This window comes from Oryctolagus cuniculus, chromosome 10 (assembly GCF_051225735.1).
Source record: "Oryctolagus cuniculus isolate XC-2025 breed Fujian yellow rabbit chromosome 10, ASM5122573v1, whole genome shotgun sequence".
In the NCBI taxonomy this organism is placed as follows: Eukaryota; Metazoa; Chordata; class Mammalia; order Lagomorpha; family Leporidae; genus Oryctolagus; species Oryctolagus cuniculus.
Window position 1 is genome coordinate 113103841 of NC_142876.1, and position 19747 is coordinate 113123587.

Below are 19747 nucleotides of genomic sequence, written 5' to 3' on the forward strand. Positions count from 1 at the left end.
TCGTTTACGTCTAAAGATCTGTTTATTTGAAAGGCAGAGGTATAGGGGCAGAGAGAGAGAGAGAGAGAGAGAAAGGAGTTTCTTCCATCCGCTGGTTCACTCCCCAGATGACCACAACGGTTGGGGCTGGGCTAGACAGAAGCCAGGAGCCAGGAGCTTCTTCCGGGTGTCCCACAGGGGTGCAGGAGCCCAAGCACTTGTGCCGTCGTCTGCTGTTTTCCCAAGTGCACTAGCAGGGAGCTGGATTGAAGTGGAGCAGCCAGGACTCAAACCGGTGCCCACATGGGATGCTGACACCACAGGCAGAGGCTACATCACAGCTCTGGCCCAGTCTTGTTTACTTTTTATTTTGTAATGACAGAGTCACAGGAAGCTGCAAACAATACCCTTCGCCCCATCTGCCCCAAGGGTTACGTCATGCAGAATTATAACATGGCAATCAGGAAAGAGACATTGATCCTGTGCGTGGACACCTCCGTGTCACCTGACGACGTGGGTAGATGTGTGTAATCACCGCCAGATGCCCAACTGTCTCATCGTCCCACCACCCCTGACCTCTGGCAACCGCTAATTCGTCTCTCCTCTCTTCAGTTTCAGCAGCTTGAGAATGTTTTCTGAATGGAATCGTAGGACTTTTTGGGATTGGCATTTTTACTCAGCTTTAATTCCCTTAAAATTCATTTAAGTCATGTAGCTGTCAATAGGTTGTTTCATTTTATTGCAAAGTAGTAAGTATTCCATGGTGCAGACAGACAGTAGTTTGTTTTGACCACCTGATGAAGGTTAGCTGGGTTGACTACAGGTTTTAACTTACAATAAAAGCTGCTATGAACATTCATGCACAGGTTTTTGTGTGGCGTAAAGTGCATGACTAGTTTCATGAGAAACTAATAATCTATTTCCCTGAGTGGCTGCACCATCTTACATCCCCAGCAATATATAAGATCCGGTTTCTCTGTATTCTTGCCAGCATTGCTGTTATCACTTTTTTAAAAGCTATTCTGAAAGGTTTATAGTGGTTATATCATATTAATTCACAAATTCCTAATGACAAATGATATCAAACATCTTGTCATTTACTACTTTGCCATCTATACTTTGGTGAAATGTTTGTTCATGTCTTTTGCTCACTGTTGTCAAATTGGAGTTTTTAACTGTTAGTTTTTTTTTTTAATTTTTATTTAATGAACATAAATTTCCAAAGTACAGCTTATGGATTACAATAGCTTCCCCCCCCCCCATAACTTCCCTCCCCCCCACAACACTCCCCTCTCCCACTCCCTCTCCCCTTCAACTGTTAGGTTTTGACAGTTCTTCATGTGGTCTAGATATAAATCCTTTGTTGGATATATGATATACAAATATTTTCTCCCAGTCTGTATTGTCTTTTTATCTTTAGGAGGATCTTTTTTTTTTTTTTTTTTTAAGATTTTATTTACTTGAGAGGTAGAGTTATAGACAGTAAGAGGAAGAGACAGAGAGAAAGCTCTTCCTTCTGTTGGTTCACTCCCCAAATGGCCACAACACCCGGAGCTGTGCCGATCCAAAGCCAGGAGCCAGGAGCTTCCTCCCCGTCTCCCACACGGGTGCAGGGGCCCAAGCACCTGGGCCATCGCAGAGAGCTGGGTTGGAAGAGGAGCAGCTGGGACTAGAACCGGTGCCCACATGGGATGCTGGTGCCATGGCACTGGCCCCTAGGAGGATCTTTTGTAGAGCAAACTATCTTAATTTTGATGGTGCTCCATTTATTTTTTTCTTCTATGGAGGATGCTTTTGATGTCACCTAAGAGTTCTCTGCTTAACCCTAGGTCATGTCATTGTTTTCGTTTTTCTCTATGGATATACATTTGCTCCAGCAGCATTTGTTGAAAAGGCAATACGGCATTGCTTTTGCACCAACTGGAAATTAATGGGGGCATTCGTTTGTCTATTTCTGGTGCTTAGTATCCTATGATTCTTTTGTAACTCATAAGATCAACCCCCTCATCCAGTTTTTATACCTTTTATTATGGAAAATTTCATACATACATAAAAGTAGCCAACAGTACAGTGAACTCCCCACTCACTTGTCCAGCCTCAACAAAGGACACATCTTTCTTTCTTACCATGACTGTCTGAAGAATCCAGGGAGGGTTTCTTTATACCATGACCTGGATTTGTCTGTTTCTCACGGAATCTTTCATCTTGTTCCTCTGCCTCCAGTATTTCCTGTAAACTGGCAAGTAGGTCTAGGTCTAAAGTTGATTAAATATAACTTAAACATTTTTTGGCTTATTACATCACACAATGAGACATATTCTGTGGCTGTTTTAGCAATGCAACATTCTGTCATGGGCAACACCAGCTTTCTCCATTGTTAAAGTATGTATGTTGCTTTTTTTTTTTTTTTTTTTTTTTTTTTTGACAGGCAGAGTGGACAGTGAGTGAGAGAGAGAGAGAGAGAGAGAGAGAGAAAGGTCTTCCTTACCCTCCAATGGCTGCCGCAGCCGGCACGCCGCGCTGATCCGATGGCAGGAGCCAGGTACTTATCCTGGTCTCCCATGGGGTGCAGGGCCCAAGCACTTGGGCCATCCTCCACTGCACTCCCGGGCCACAGCAGAGAGCTGGCCTGGAAGAGGGGCAGCCGGGACAGAATCCGGCGCCCCGACTGGGACTAGAACCTGGTGTGCCAGCGCCGCAAGGCGGAGGATTAGCCTAGTGAGCCGCAGCGCCGGCCTGTTACTTTGTAATTATTATAAGCTATCGCATGATTCTTCTGCAGCATGGATATGAAGCATTTTTATAGTCATTACCTCTCTTTAAAAAGGATTTATTCATTCATTTGCTTATTTATTTGAAAGGCAGAGAGAGAGAGAGAGAGAGAGAAACAGAGATCTTCCAAATGGCCTCAACTGTCACGCCTGGCCCAGGTGAAAAGTCAGGAGCCAAGGCACCATTCAGATCTTCTACATGGCAGGGAAGAGGCCCGAGTACTTGGACTATCTTCCATTGTCTTCCCAGGCACATGAGCAGGGAGCTGGATTAGAAGCAGATCAGAGCAGCTGGGACTCAAACCAATGCTCTAACACAGGATGTCAGTGTCACAGGTGGCTGCTTAACCTGCTGTGCTAGAACACCAGCCCCATATTCACATCCTATTACCAACTCTGTGAGGTAGATATTCTTCCTCCTGTTTAGCAGAGGAATTCAAGGTTCCAAGAAGTGAGGGAATTTGTTCAAAACAAGTGGCAGAACCTGACACATTCCCAGGTTTTAAGGCTTGGTCCCTTGGTCTTCTCTCCTGGATACTTTTTATTCTCATCAGGTACCAAGCTCTCAACACTCCACTTTGAAAAACATCATTCTGTTATTTGTGTATTCCAGAACTGGAGTTCTGGGAATTACAATGTAAAATTATGAACTCAAGAACGTAGGCTAATCAAATTTGTCCTTAAAAACAAACTAGGTATATAATCTACTAACACCTTTAGACATTTTAAAGCTGTATTTTAAAACCTGTCTCAAATTATTAAATTACAAATTTACTTATCCACCATACTTTCTATTATAAAATGAACAACTTTGAGTTTCATGGAATCCCCCTCATTCTAATACTGACTCAGTGCATAAACTAACATTATGCCATGTTTTAGCTTTTGACAATACCTCTTATCCAACTTAATTGACAACTGGCTATTTCATAAAGCACTTTCACACAGATTCTTCCACTTAGCCCTCACAACAACCCTGTGAGGTAGGCATATGTCATCATGTGACTGACTCAAACCGAGTCTTCGAGGCTAGTTAGTAATGTTACACAGCTAGCTGGGGACAGAGCCAGAACCAAACCTAGGTCTCCTGACTCTGAAACCAGTGATCTGGGGCTGTCCTCCAAAAATAGGCTCTTGACCACTGAACTCCACTGGACATGTCTGGATCATATTGTCTAAACAGACTTTCTGTAGCAGTGATGATATATTTAAAACATACACTACACATATTTCAGAAACAACATCCACTTGTTAGTAATGACATCAAGACATCTTGTAAGACACAGGTCAGTTTTTTTGGAGTCCTTAGTTGCTCCAAGGTCTCTTTCTAAGTTCATAACAGATGGTCAGGAATGGAGTAGCCTTTAACCAGAAATTGTATTGTTTCTGTAGACCTGAAAGTCTAGATTAACTTTCTTCTACATGCAACTCACTTGCACATAAAAAAGGGTCATGAGTGTTTTTCCCTGTAAGTTATTCCTCTCACAGTTCCTTCAGTAGGCAGGGACTATATTCCATTTTACCTACGACACTAGATTTTCTGAATCTTTATCTTAGACTCACTGGTATTCTGTAGCCAAGAGAATTCTTCCACAGTGTGGATTTTTTGTTGAGGATGTAGATTTGCAGTCGGACAGAATTCTTTTTCTGACTCATCACGCTCACAGGACTTTCCATCTGTATGAATTTTCTGATGTACAGTAAGGTTTTTTCTTTGTCTAAAAACTTTATTGCAATCATTACACCCATAGGGTTTCTCCCCTGTGTGGATTCTCTGGTGGCCAATCAAATTCCTCTTAGAAGTAAAGGATTTCCTACACTTCTCACACTCATAAGGCTTTTCCCCAGTGTGCATTCTCTGATGTACAACGAGGTTTTTATTCTGACTAAAGTCTTTCCCACACTCATTGCATTTATACGGTTTCTCTCCAGTGTGGATTCTTTGATGCACCGTAAGATTTCTACTAGAGGTAAGGACTTTTCTACATATATGACATTCATAGGTCTTTTCCCCGCTATGAATTCTTTGATGTTCAATAAGGTTTCTGTTATAAGTAAAGCCTTTCCCACACTCATTACACGTGTAGGGTTTCTCACCAGTGTGGATTCTCTGATGGGCTATAAGGTTTGAGCGGTAGCTGAAGACTTTGCCACAGTCACTGCATTTGTAAGATTTCTCCCTCGTGTGAATCCTCTGATGCCCAATGAGGCTCTTCTTGAGAATGAAGCATTTGCCACACTCATTACACTCATAGGGCTTCTCACCGCTGTGGATTCTCTTATGCTCGATAAGGTTCCGGTTGGAACTGAAAGCTCTTCCACACTCAGTGCACTCAAAGGGCTTCTCGCCGGTGTGGATCCTCCGATGCACAAGCAGGCTGGAGTTGTAACTGAAGGCCTTCCCACAGTCCTCACATTTGTAGGCCTTCTCCTGTGTGTGCAGCTTCTGATGGACCATGAAACTTTTGCTCATGATAAAGGTTTTCCCACACTCTCGACATTCATAGGGCTTCTCTCCATTGTGCAGCCTCTCGTGGTCAATGAGGTTTCTGTTAGAACCAAAAACCTTGCCACAGTCTTTGCATTCATAGAGGTTCTCTCCGGTGTGGAACCTCTGATGTAAAATGAGGCTCTTCTTCAGGATAAACACCTTGCCGCACTCGTTACACTCGTAGGGCTTCTCCCCGTTGTGGAGTCTCTGGTGGTCGAAGAGGTAAGCACTCTGAGTGAAGGCTTTCCCACACTCGGTGCACCTGTAAGGCTTCTCTCTGCTGTGCATCCTCTTGTGCTCGATGAGGCTGGACTTCGAAGTGAAAATCTTCCCGCACTTTTTGCAACCGAAGGTTTTCTTCTCTGTGTGGACTCTCTGGTGTAAGAGGAGGCTTTTACTCCTGATGAAGACCTTCCCACATTCCTTGCATTTGTAAGGGTTCTCCGCACTGTGCAGTCGCTGATGGTCAACGAGGTAAGTGGTCTGAGCAAAGGTTTTCCCACATTCGTCGCACTTATGGGGCTTCTCCCCAGAGTGGATTCTCTGGTGCAGAATGAGGCTCTTCTTCAGAATGAAAGCCTTCTGACACTTGTTACACTTATAGGGCTCTTCCCCTTTGTGAAGCCTTTGGTGGTCGATGAGGTAAGCATTCTGAGAGAAAACTTTGCCACACTCATTACACTTGTAAGGTCTCTCCCCGGAATGGCGTCGCAGATGTATAATAAGGCCGGAGTGCCGATAGAAACCCTTCCCACACTCCTTACACTTGTACGGTTTCTCCCCCGTGTGGATTCTCTGATGGTTCAGAAGGTAGGCGCTCTGAGAGAATGCTTTGCCGCATTCGTTGCATTTATAAGGTTTCTCCCCAGAATGGTTCCGTAAATGCATCAGAAGGCTAGAGCGCTGGATAAAGCCTTTCCCACACTCCTTACATTTATGCGGCTTCTCCCCAGTGTGGATTCGCCGGTGGTTTATAAGATGGGAGATTTTATTGAAATGTTTACAACACACATCACATTTATAAAGCTTTTTTCCCTCAGTATCCACTAAACTTTCAGGGACAGCTGACCCCAAAGTCGAGCTTTCTCCAAATTCCTTCCACCTTTGGCGTTGTTCCGAAGGAGTCCTTTTCCTCTTGTCTCGGGCACAGAGGGGAACTTTCTTCACTGTGTCTACCCTTTGCTCCACTTCGTTTTCCCACTGCCTTGCCAAGGCCTGCCATTCACACGCTGCCTCAGGCGCCAGGGCCTGGGGAGCATCTGCATGGAGTCTTTTTGAAGTGCCTTTCTGAGAGTCTGCTCTCTGGGAAACACTGGGCTTGGATGTCACCTCCCCATCTTCCACCATGCTCTCCCACTCTGGTAAAAGGAATTAAAAATGAAAATGTTACCATGTTCCTATGTCTGTGAAAACAGGATCTTCAAATGAATTTAAAACATGCTAAATGGATACATTTTTATGCACATACAAAAAGGAGAAACTTCTGATTGAATGAAGGTACAAAGGAGAATACTATACTGACAGGATGTTGTAAATAGATTAACATACAAATCATACTTCTAAGCACTTTACAATCAAGAAGCAGAAGGAAAAATAAAAACGAAGCTGAAAATTTAAATGCAAGAAAGAACCAGAGAGAACATGGGATTTTAACTAGGTGGCTCAGGCCTAGGAAGTTGCGTAGAACACAAAGAACCATTTGGCTCAGAAAGAATTCTCTGTTTTCTCATGTTAGGAAGATGAGAACTTCAAAGGAGAGGAAATACACTTAAGGATTCTGAAAGGCAATTTTTAATTTTTGAAGAGCCAAATTATGAAATCTTTTTAATTAGTCGAATGCAATTAACCTACAGAAAAAAAATCCCTTAAAAAAGCAACTTAGTTCTTAGACTCTATATAAAACTATTACTCCTTCAGAAATAGAAAATTTGAAATTCATTTCACAAACAACGACAGGTCTGTGTTAGACTTGTCTTAATTAGACATAAGAGAAGTACAGAATGAAAAGGAGAAAACAGAGAAGGAGTAAAAAACATGAAAACATGGGTAAAATGATGAGGCTTAACTAGCTATCTCCAAGGTCCCTTTCTACTTGAACACTTGCAAATGTTTCAAAACATAAGATTATTTTTATGAAAACGTTTTGGAAGACTACTCTGAGCTATCCAAGTATGAGGAAAATGATGAGCCAGCTCCCCAAATTGTCTAATAATTAATGTGAATAATACAATATCTATTCTTTGAATATAATAATTTTCTTCTACCTAGAGACAAAAAGAGAAAAGGAATATAACTATTTTTTTTTTTTTTTTTTTTTTTTTTTTTTTTTTTGACAGGCAGGAGTGGACAGTGAGAGAGAGAGACAGAGAGAGAAAGGTCTTCCTTTTGCCGTTGGTTCACCCTCCAATGGCCGCCGCTGCAGCCGGCGCACCGCGCTGATCCGATGGCAGGAGCCAGGATCCAGGTGCTTTTCCTGGTCTCCCATGGGGTGCAGGGCCCAAGCACCTGGGCCATCCTCCACTGCACTCCCTGGCCATAGCAGAGAGCTGGCCTGGAAGAGGGGCAACCGGGACAGAATCCGGCGCCCCGACCGGGACTAGAACCCGGTGTGCCGGCGCCGCAAGGTGGAGGATTAGCCTATTGAGCCACGGCGCCGGCGGAATATAACTATTTTTATTTCATCATCAATGTCAAGTTCATGAGAGGGTAAGGATGGGAAACAGTCAATAACTCTTGACTCAAGCTTCTTAGGTCAGGGCACTCAAATGTTATCTTTTTTTTTTTTTTTTTTTTTTTTTGAGAGGCAGAGTAGACAGTGAGAAAGACAGAGAGAAAGGTCTTCCTTTCCGTTGTTGGTTCACCCCCAATGGCTGCTGCGGCCAGCATGCTGCGGCCGATGCACCACGCTGATCCAAAGCCAGGAGCCAGGTGCTTTTCCTGGTCTCCCATGCAGGTGCAGGGCCCAAGGACTTGGGCCATCCTCCACTGCACTCCCGGGCCACAGCAAAGAGCTGGACTGGAAGAGGAGCAACCGGGACAGAATCTGGCGCCCCGACCGGAACTAGAATCCAGTGTGCCGGTGCCGCAGGCGGAGGATTAGCCTATTGAGCCATGGCGCCAGCCTCAAATGTTATGTCAAGTGCCCCTTTCTCTGGGACTCGGGCAGGGCTGCCAGCTACACTACCAACCACTGGCTGCAGGGATAGGTATGTGTCTTAGTTCTACCCAATATTAGTACTTCAGTTTATTTTTTAACTTGTATTTTTTTTTTAAAGATTTATTTATTTGAAAGTCACGAAGAGAGAGAGAGAGAGAGAGAAAGGGGAAGATCTTCAATACACTGGTTCATTCCCCAGAGGGCCACAATGGCTGGGTCTAGGCCAGGCCAAAGTCAGGAGCCAGCACCTTCTTCCATGTCCCCCATGTGGGTGGCGGTGTCCCAAACGTTTGGGCCATGTTCCAGTGCTTTTCAGTTTTCTTGTCCACAGTGACTGGATCAAGGCACAGTTTCACAGGTGAAGCAGGACACTTGTGAAGAGGAGGGCTCTCTTTCTTTATATAATGAAGCAACAGGGCTGTGCTGTGGCCTACAGGATTAAGCCACCCCGAGATGCCAGATCAGGTCTTGGCTGCTCCACTTCCGATCTATTTCCCTGCTAATGCTCCTGGGAGAACAGTGGAAGATGGCCCAAGTACCTTGGCTCCTAACACCCATATGGGAAACGCTGATGGAGTTCCAGGATCCTGGTTTCAGTTGGGGCCAGCACGGGGCGTTGCGGCATTTGGGAGTTAACCAGTAGATGAAGATCTCTTTTTCTGCCTTTCCCCCTCTCTCTGTAACTCTGCCTTTCAAATAAATAAATAAATGGTTATATAGTGAAGAAAGCTTTGACAAATGAGAACTGTTACGAGCAGTTAAATTGAGGCTGTCAGTTTCTCCTATACTCCTGGACTCTCTGGCCAAACACATCTTATTTCTTCTTGCCTCTCAGTGCCCATGTCCTTTTCTCCTCCAGAGTTGTTCTCCTTCTTCCCCACTTGTTATGTGCCCTGTAACCATGCACTTAAAAGCTAAGCTGCAAAGTGACCCTCTCTGGGCATTACCACTGATCTTCAAAAGATAAAAAGGATTATAAGCAAATAGCATGAATTATTTGATGACAATCAGACTGAAGTGAAAAATTCCCAGGAAGCCACAAATTACTAAAACTGACTTAAGAAGAAACAGACCTGGGGCCGGCACTGTGGTGTAGTGGGTAAAGCCGCTGCCTGCGGTGCCGGCATCCCATATGGGTGCTGGTTTGGTTCCTGGCTGCTCCACTTCCAATCCAGCTCTCTGCTATGGCCTGGGAAAGCAGTGGAGAATGGCCCAAGTGCTTGGGCTCCTGCACCCATGTGGGAGACCCTGAGGAAGCTCCTGGCTCCTGGTTTCAGATTGGCATAGTTCCGGCTGTTGTGGCCATCTGGGAAGTAAACCAGCGGATGGAAGATCTATCTCTCTCTCTCTGCCTCTCTTTCTCTCTCTGTGTAACTCTTTCAAATAAATAAATAATTTTTTTTTAAAAGAACAGACCTATAGCTATATAGATCCACAGCAAGTAAGCAAATTGAAGCAGGGGCAGGTTTCCCGTATTGGGAGTGCCTGGTTTATTCCTGGCTGCTCTACTTCCAATCCAGCTTCCTGCGAAGGTGCACTCGGGGAGGTAGCAGATGATGGCTCATGTATTTGGGTCCCAGCAACCCACATAGGAGACCCAGATGTGGCTCCAGGCTTCAGGCTGGCCCAGCCCTGGATGCGGTAGACATCTGGGGAATGAACCAGTGGATGGAAGGTCTGTCTCTCTGCCTTTTAAATAAAGTGAGAATAATAAAAATTTTGAAAGGAAAGAATTGACTTATTTATTTTAAAAAATTACCCACAAAAAAACGCCCAAGCCCAGATTGCTTTACTGGTGAATTCTATCAAACAGTAAAGGAATACATACCATTTCTTCCCAAATCTTCCAATAAATAGAAGAGGTGAGAACATTTCCTAACTCATTCTGAGGCAAATATTAACCCTGACAGCAAAATCAGGAAGAAAAAAGAAAACTACAAATATACATTAGGAGGATTATGAAGACAGATTTAACAAAACACACCTAGCAACACATAAAAAAATTATATAAGGGGTCTCCAAAAAGCTCATGGAAAATGTATACTACAGAAAAAAGTGAATTTCAAAATTTTTTGACTAAAATCAACTTATCTTTTAATTCTGTATTTTTCTATGAACTTTTTGCAGTACCCTTGTACACCATGGCCAAGTGAGATTTATCAGAGCAATGCAATGTTTAACATCAGAAAATCAATAAATATAATATACCAGAGCAACAGAATGAAGGACAAAAACCACAAAATTACTTCAACAGACACTGAAAAATATTTAGAAAATCCAGTCAACAGGGGCTGGCAGTGTGGCGTACTAGTAGGCTAAGCCTCTGCCTGCAGGGCCAGCATCCCATATGGATGCCAGTTCAGGTCCTGGCTGCTCCACTTTGCATCCTGGCTGCTCCACTTCCCATCGGCTCCTTGCTAATGTGCCTGGGAAAGCAGTTGCAGACAGCCCAAGTGCTTGGGCCCCTGCATCCACGTGGGAGACCCTGAGGAAGCTTCTGGCTTCGGATTGGCCCAGCTTCGGCCACTGTGGCCATTTAGAGGAGTGAACCAGTGGACAGAAGACCTCTCTCTCTCTCTCTCTAACTCTGCTTCTCAAATAAATAAATATTAAAAAAAATCCACTCAGAGCCAGCGCTGTGGCTCACTAGGCTAATCCTCCGCCTTGTGGCGCCGGCACACCGGGTTCTAGTCCCGGTTGGAGCGCTGGATTCTGTCCCGGTTGCCTCTCTTCCAGGCCAGCTCTCTACTGTGGCCAGGGAGTACAGTAGAGGATGGCCCAAGTCCTTGGGCCCTGCACCCCGTGGGAGACCAGGATAAGTACCTGGCTCCTGCCATCGGATCAGCGTGGTGCGCTGGCCGCAGCAGCCATTGGAGGGTGAACCAACGGCAAAGGAAGACCTTTCTCTCTGTCTCTCTCTCTCACTGTCCACTCTGCCTGTCAAAAAAAAACAAAAACAAAAACAACAACAACAACAAAAAAACCACTCAACAAAGTAGGAATAGGAGGGAATTTCCTCAACCTGGTAAAGGACTTGTACCACAAATCCAAAGCTAGCATCGTATTTAATGGTGAAGGATTAAATGTGTTCCCTTTAAAAACAGGACTAAGAAAAGGCTGTCTGCCCTTGCCATTTCTATTTAACATGCACTGGAAGTTTCAGGCCGAGCAATTAGGCAAGAGAAACAAAGAAAAGGCATTCAGCATTCAGATGGAAAGGAAGAAGTAAAGCTATCATCCACTTGTGCTATCATTCACTTGTAGAAGATAAAGATTTTTTTTTTTTTTTTTTTTGACAGACAGAGTGCACAGTGAGAGAGAGAGAAAGACAGAGAGAAAGGTCTTCCTTTGCCATTGGTTCACCCTCCAATGGCCGCCATGGCCGGCGCACCACGCTGATCCGAAGGCAGGAGCTAGGTGCTTCTCCTGGTCTCCCATGGGGTGCAGGGCCCAAGCACTAGGGCCATCCTCCACTGCACTCCCGGGCCACAGCAGAGAGCTGGCCTGGAAGAGGGGCAACCAGGACAGAATCCGGCGCCCCGACCGGGACTAGAACCCGATGTGCCAGTGCCGCTAGGCGGAGGATTAGCCTGTTGAGCCGCGTTGCCAGCCAGAAGATAAAGATCTTGTAAGCAGAAAATCCTGAGGAATCTACTGAAAACTATCAGAGCTAATAAATAACCTCAGCCAGGTTGCAGGACACCAAGATCAATACACAAAAATCAGTAGCATTAGGCCGGTGCCGCGGCTCACTAGGCTAATCCTCCGCCTAGCGGCGCCGGCACACTGGGTTCTAGTCCCGGTTGGGGCGCCAGATTCTGTCCCGGTTGCCCCTCTTCCAGGCTAGCTCTCTGCTGTGGCTAGGGAGTGCAGTGGAGGATGGCCCAGGTGCTTGGGCCCTGCACCCCATGGGAGACCAGGAAAAGCACCTGGCTTCTGGCTCCTGCCATCGGATCAGCGCGGTGCGCCGGCCATGGCGGCCATTGGAGGGTGAACCAATGGCAAAAGGAAGACCTTTCTCTCTGTCTCTCTCTCTCACTGTCCACTCTGCCTGTCAAAAAAAAAAAAAAAAAAAAATCGGTAGCATTGCTATACACTAGAACTGAACGATTCAAAGAAATATTAAAAAATTATAAACAGCATCAAAAGGAATAAAAGATTAGGAATACATTTAACAAAAGTAGTCCAAAACTCATGCTCTGAAATTACGTCTCAAGTAAAACTGCCACAAATCTCTCTCTGAATCATCTGCCTCCTTCTCCTACTCCCTCAACCCTCTGCCATGCCAGGTTCTTACAGGCTCCCACATCACCTCGTGTGCACTTTAGTTATGTAACATTTGGCACGCTGTCTTGTAACTGTCAGGTGTACGTGTCTATCTCTCTAATTTGTACATCCAAGTTCTCAAGAGGGGCTAAGTCTGATATGAGAATTACTCAATATTTCCTGACTATTTCCCTTGAAATTCTAGTCCAATCTCTCAAACAAACAGACACAAATTATAACAAACATATACATACATATATAACAAACATGAATCTTTTATATATTGGAGCAGTGTGTACAAGCTATCTATAAGTCTACTTTTCTACCAACTTATCAATGTATGGAAACTGAGTGCAAAAAACTGTCCTATTGATAGTGTTAGGCCTGCTTCATACTTGGGGAATTCATCTTGGGGAATCTGGTTATGCCCAAGTTTTAACCAATGCAAACAGTTACCTGGGTCTATCTCCACACATTTTACTTACCCCCCTCTTTCTGAACCATTCCTTAAGGCACCTTCTTTAAACCAGAATTGCTTGGTCAGACTCCAACAACATTGACGCTGGAGGATATTTAATTCATGCAAGTTGGCTTAAACTTTCCCTTCCTCATAGAGCTGGAATAAACAAGTAACTCCATTTTCTTGTTATTTTTTTAAAGTTTAACTGCTGGGCCCATTCAGAATTTATTTTTCTTTTAAAGATTTACTTATTTATTTTTCTTTTAAAGATTTATTTATTTATTTGAAAGGTAGAGTAATAGAGAGGCAAAGGCAGAGGCAGACAGAAAGGGGGCTTTCATCCTCTGGTTCACCCTCCAAATGGCTGCAACGGCCAGAGCTGGACCAATCCGAAGACAGAGCCGGGATCTTTTTCCGGGTCTCCCACATGGATGCAGGGGCCCAAGCACCTGGGTCATCTTCTGTGCCTTCCCAGGCCATAGCAGAGAGCTGGACCAGAAGTGGAGCAACTGGGACTCGAACTGGCACCCACAGGGGATGCCGGCACTGCAGGTGGCAGCTCTACCTATTACACCACAGTGCTGTACCCCAGAATTTATTCTGCCATACAGCAGGAACCATGGTGAATGTTTTTCATAAAATTAGCCATAAAACATATTTTAAACTTCTTAGAAAAAATGGCTTATTTAGCAAACAGCATTGGGAATACTGAAAGCCACTTGGTTCAAAAAAAGAAGACTCCATTGTCATTTTATGTATCAAGATAAACTGATAGGGCTGGTGCTGTGACACAGTGGGTTAAAGCCCTAGCCTGCAGTGCCACCATCCCATATGGGCACTGGTTCGAGTCCTGGCTACTCCACTTCCTATCCGGCTCCTTGCTAATGCTCTTGGAAAAGCAGCGGAGGATGGCCTAAGTCCTTGGGCCTCTGCACCCATGTGGAAGACCTAGAAGAAGCTCCTGGCTCCTGGCTTCAGATTGGCACAGCTCTGGCCGTTGTGGCCATCTGGGAAGTGAACCAATAGATGGAAGACCTTTCTCTCTCTCTACTTCTCTGTGTAACTCTTTCAAATAAATAAAATAAATCTTAAAAAAAAAAGATAAGGTGATTAAGATCAAGATGGATTAGTTCAAACATCAAAATAAAACAACAGATGTAACAGGAATATGTGGATGGATTTTTAAAAAAATAATTTTCTAGGAAGAAAAGACTATAAATATTATAAAGGAAAAATTTTTTTTTATTATTTTTTTTTTGACAGGCAGAGTGGACAGTGAGAGAGAGACAGAGAGAAAGGTCTTCCTTTGCCGTTGGTTCACCCTCCAATGGCCGCCGCGGCCGGCGCGCTGCGGCCGGCGCACCGCACTGATCCGATGGCAGGAGCCAGGAGCCAGGTGCTTTTCCTGGTCTCCCATGGGGTGCAGGGCCCAAGCACCTGGGCCATCCTCCACTGTACTCCCTGGCCACAGCAGAGAGCTGGCCTGGAAGAGGGGCAACCGGGACAGAATCCGGTGCCCCAACCGGGACTAGAACCTGGTGTGCCGGTGCCGCTAGGCGGAGGATTAGCCTAGTGAGCCGCGGCACCGGCCCATATAAAGGAAAATATTAAGTTTGATTACATAAAGATTTTCCTAAGGCTTTAAGAATTCATAAATAACACTGAAAGGCAGACAAATGGGAAAATCATATGTAACACCTGATCAAGTGCTAGTGGTTCTAATATATAAAGAAGAGCCCATATATAGGAAGAATATGAACAGGAATAAAATAACCAACAAATATATGAAGAGACTGCAACCATACTAATAATCAAAAACAGCATACAAAAAATTAGTATTTGTCTATCTAGCAAAGATTTAATTAGAACATTGCACTGACCAAATTATACACACATATAGGGGAAATGGGCCCTCTGTTCTCTTTTTGTGGGAGCTCAGTTGGCACTCATGGGTAGGAAGCAGCTTGGGTATATATCAATGCATAAACTCAACAGAAAGTCTGACCCACTATTACCACTGCTGAAATACTAAAGGATATATCCTCCTAACTGTATAAATTACCAGCCAGTAAATACTGAGGCTGCTGGGTACAAAATTAATGATCAAAAAGTCACCATTTTCATGTATGTACCCAGTGGCCAATTAGAAAACATAGAAAACCCCCCTCTGGATGAATATGATTGTGAAAGACGCCTGAGTCATACAAAGGTAGTACAGAGAAGAAATGCAACAGTACACAATGCTACTGAATGGGAACATCAGAATCACGAAGCTGTCAATGTAGAGCAAGATGCGTGAAAACGGAACACTATGCAGTCATTTAAACTGATCATATAAATGTGTATCTCAGTCAGAATTAGCTCATGTGGCTGCCTTCTCAGGTTTTTCTTTTCTTTTCTTTTCTTTTTTTTTTTTTTTTTAATTTGAGAGGAAAGAAAAAGAGCTCTCATCCACTGGTTTGCTCCTCATATACCCGCAACGGCCTGATTCCTCAGTTTTTAACACGTTTCTCCAAACAGAATCCTCCTCCTGTAACCAAGTTCTAGCACAGAAGCCACCTCCTTTATGGTCTTTCCTAACCCCCAGGAGTGGAACTGGTTGCTTTGCGCCCTGCATTCCCATCACACAAGGTTTATGCCACTCCTGTGCTGTTCCACTCTGCCTTATACTTGTTCATTCTTTCCACCTCACTTCCCACACCCCAGGGGGCAGAATCGCACCATTTTCACAGCAACGTTTGCTGGAACCACAACAGTTAGTAAGAAATTTTAAACATCCTTATTTTCCTTATTTTATTACTAATCAAACACATCTACTGGGGCTGGTGCTGTGGTGTAGTAGGTTAAGCCTCTGCCTGCGGCACTGGCATCCCATATGGGTGCCAGTTCGAGTCCTGGCTGCTCCACTTCTGATCCAGCTCTCTGCTGTGGCCTGGGAAAGCAGTGGAAGATGGCGCAAGTCCTTGGGCCCCTACACCCGTGTGTGAGACCCAGAAGAAGCTCCTGGCTCATGGATTCGGATCGGCCCAGCTCTTGCCATTGCAGCCATTTGGAGGTGAGCCAACAGATGGAAGACCTCTATCTCTGTCTATAACTCTGCCTCTCAAATAAATAAATCTTAAAAAATCTACTTTAGAATAAACAGGCATTGGAACTTTACAAAATTATATTAGTAAATGAGTGTGGAGTAAAGGGAGTGTTCTCACGCTGCACCAGTAAGATAAGCAGAGAAGACGGGAGTGGTTGAAGGAGCCTCAACAACTCAACACTTGGGCTCAGTACCTGTACTTCAAAACCACAGTGAGAAGTACAGAAAGGCCACAGACGCAGGGTTGATGACTGTTGTGACAACTAGGCCAAATAAGGAAATGGCTATCTGAATAATGGTACAATCTATGCAGCCAATATAGACTAACAGAGTAAGTTTGTAATATGACAGCAAGAAGAATGCAAGGAGAGGGAGCTGTAAAACTGTACCCCCCCCACACGCGTGTGCACACATGTGGAGGAGAGAGAGCTGTAAACTACACAGACACACACACGTGTGGACACATGTGAAGGAGAGGGAGCTGTAACACTGTACACACAGACACACACTCATTTGTGCACATGTGTGAAGCAGAGCTGCTGTAACACTGTACACACACATGTGTGCACACGTGTGGAGAGGGAGCTATAACACTGTACACACAGACACACACTCATTTGTGCACATGTGTGAAGCAGAGCTGCTGTAACACTGTACACACACACACTCATTTGTGCACACATGTGAAGGAGAGCTGCTGTAACACTGTACACACAGACACACACACATACTTGTACACATGTGTGAAGGAGAGCCAGCTGTAAACTACACACACAGACACACACACACGTGTGGACACGTGTGAAGGAGAGGGAGCTGTAACTGTACACAGAGGCACACACTCATTTGTGCACACGTGTGAAGAACTGCTGTAACACTATACAAAGACACACACACATACTTGTGCACACGTGTGAAGGAAGCCAGCTGTAAACTATACACACACACACACACACACATGTGCACACGTGTGAAGGGACCTCCAACACGAGGGAAAGCGAGATAACCTCAAAATGCCGACAGCTCTGGAGGGGCCTTACCCAGGGAGGTCACAGTTCCGTAGTTCTCCAGCATCACATCCCAGTACAAGGCCCTCTGAATGGGGCTCAGACACGCCCACTCCTCTGCAGTGAAGCACACGGACACCTCCTCAAACATCACCAGCTCCTGCAATCACAGGTGCGTGTGAGACCTGCCCCGCTCAACAGCTCCCCTCTGGAGCTCCCTCACTCTGGGGAAGGGGTAGCTGTGAGCCATGAGGCAGGCCACAGATATCAGATACACAATGAGACCCCAGGTAAGGGCAGTCGTCCAAGAGCGTGCGCCTTGAATTAGGTGGGAGCTCACTGGCCACCCGAGCACCGGGCCGTCAAGGGGAGTTCAGCCACAACTCAGTAATGCAGACAGGAAGGAGAGGGGATGCAAACCTTACCTGGGGCTGGGCTGTTAGCAGCATAAGTGCCATTAACTGATTCCTTGGGTTCTCTTCTTGGGAAAGGGCAGAAGCTTCAGGGGCAGGAGCACCTGAGGAAGGGCAAACAGCTGCCTGAGATGACTGCTCTTCCTGCCTACCCCCAAGTCAACAACTCCCACAGACTGGGAATCCACAAAGACCCAGAGCTCCCAGGCCCAGGAAATCATGGCTATAAAGTGACCTCCAAATCTTTTCTGAGTGATTCCCAGGTGCAGGGCTGGAATAACACACCAAGCAGCAGGGAGCACGCACATGGAGTCAGAGGGACCCAGGTCAGGGCAAGGGGGAGGAGGGGGAGGAGCAGCAGCAGCAGGAAGGGCAGGGCACTGAAAGGCGACTCCCTGCGAGTAGAGGACTGAGCCACAGAGCAAGTACCACGTGGAGGATCCTGGAGGCCGAACAGCACTGAGCCGGGAAGAGGATGTGGGCGAATGCCAGCGGCTACGCGGCCGCCAGCGGGTTCAGCGGGAAGGGCTGCTCCTGCAGTGCGCATCCCGTCTTGGAGGGCGTCCTGGTCCTGGACAAGGACGGGAACCTGGGGACAAGCAGGACAAAGTAAGCTGGTTCTTCTCGTACTTTCTGCAGCTGGACTCACCTAACCACCGTGGACCTCTTTCTGCCCACAATCTAGAACTGTGAGAACAGAGAGACCCACCTCACACATGGAGCAGCAAGACAGCAGTAAAGCTTTGCATGAGAACAGTGGAGCTGCCCTCTAGCCCCACTCAGGGCACTGGTGACCTCTCCCACAGGAGACCGTACAGAACGGTGGGAACAGAAGCCAGACCTGGGTATGGATTAGGAGGGAATGGGAAGTCACAAGCAGTACTCGAGAGCATGGATTTTAGCTTTAGATCAGACTTGGGTTCAGTAACGCTCTTCTCCCTGACCCCGCTACCTGCACCCTGCTCCAATACACGTCACTCGTGGCTTGGCTGCTGGCCAGGTGTCTAACCTTGGCAATCCACTGAACTTTCTTCTGCCACAGTGTCCTAATCTCTCAATCGAGGATAGATTAGAAATTCCTAATGAAATATGTAGCTCTAAAAGGCTTCATTTTTATGATTAAAACAGGCCTGTCCTTGATGTCACTCCCACATCTGAGTCCTGGTTCAGACTCAGAGAGGAACGTTCCAGGTATTTACTGAAAGAATCTCACACACAAGAGACTGTATGATGTCCCAACCTGAGGATCAAGGTCAGCAAAGCCTTTTCAGATGCAGGCATCTCATTCCAACCCCTCATCTCGCAGGGGCCCCAGGAGGAGCACGCCAGGAGAGGTGCTGCTAGATCTGGAGAGCTTCACTTCTATGCCTCTGCCTTCTGTACCCCAGGCTTACATCACCACCCCAGACCCACAGGAACAACGCATGCAGTGCACATGTTGCTGCTAAGGGGGACACGTTATGTTCTTCAGGGTCTTGGACCAAACTCATCCCGGGCACGCATCACCCAGGCGGACAAAGCACAGTCTGTGCCTCATGCTGACACCTCACTCATAAATCCATTTCTCTGCAAAGACACTGCACAGCCTGGACCGCTTGTGGACTTGCTGTAATTAGCACTGGCCTGCCAGTGTGCTGACGGTTAATGACAGTCACTGGGTCACCCTCCAGCCCAGCCTCCATTCTTTTCTCCCCTCCCCCTCCCCCCCGCCTTTCTCACTTTCAGCGCTGGTCCATCGAGGTCCCTCTGCAGCTCCTCCACCAGGGCCACAGCCTCCTCACCACTCCCGGGGCGATGCAGCTGCACCCAGGTCCGGAGCTCCCCGGGCAGGATGCTCAGGAACTGCTCCAGCACCAGCAGCTCCAGGATCTGGGCCTTGGTGCGGGCTTCTGGCCTCAGCCACCGGCGACAGAGCTCCCGGAGCCGGCTCAGCGCCTCCTGGGGTCCAGACGTCTCATGGTATCGCAACTGTCTGAAGTGCAGGTGGGAGGTCTCCCACACGGAGGAGCTGCTCCCTTGGAAGCTGGTTCCCCACTTCCAAGTGTCATCCTTCCCCTTCACAAGCCCCTCTTGTCTCAGAACGCTGTGGGTCCAGCTTTCTCTTGTCATGGTCGA

The 19747-nt window shown here is 46.2% G+C and overlaps 2 protein-coding genes across 3 annotated transcripts in view; both read right to left on the reverse strand.

Moving 5' to 3' along the window:
- ZNF35 (zinc finger protein 35) overlaps window positions 1-17368 on the reverse strand; it is a 28628-nt gene extending 11260 nt beyond the window's left edge. Inside the window, exon 1 of the mRNA XM_070051035.2 lies at window positions 17253-17368. The gene's annotated coding sequence lies outside the window, so the exon portion shown is untranslated. The remainder of the gene's footprint in view (window positions 1-17252) is intronic.
- ZNF197 (zinc finger protein 197) lies at window positions 1989-19741 on the reverse strand. Of its 2 annotated transcripts, none has more exons than XM_051852580.3 (5): window positions 19352-19741; window positions 18062-18221; window positions 17645-17736; window positions 17253-17379; window positions 1989-6599 (listed from the first exon to the last, which is right to left on the reverse strand). In XM_051852580.3, the coding sequence occupies exons 1-5, from the start codon at window positions 19739-19741 to the stop codon at window positions 4282-4284; spliced, it is 3087 nt and encodes a 1028-aa protein (XP_051708540.2). In that variant the 3' UTR covers window positions 1989-4281. The 2 variants fall into 2 exon arrangements, with proteins under 2 accessions (XP_051708540.2, XP_051708542.2); XM_051852582.3 differs by lacking the exon at window positions 19352-19741 and adding an exon at window positions 18342-18473.
- Between the last annotated feature and the right edge of the window lie 6 nt (window positions 19742-19747).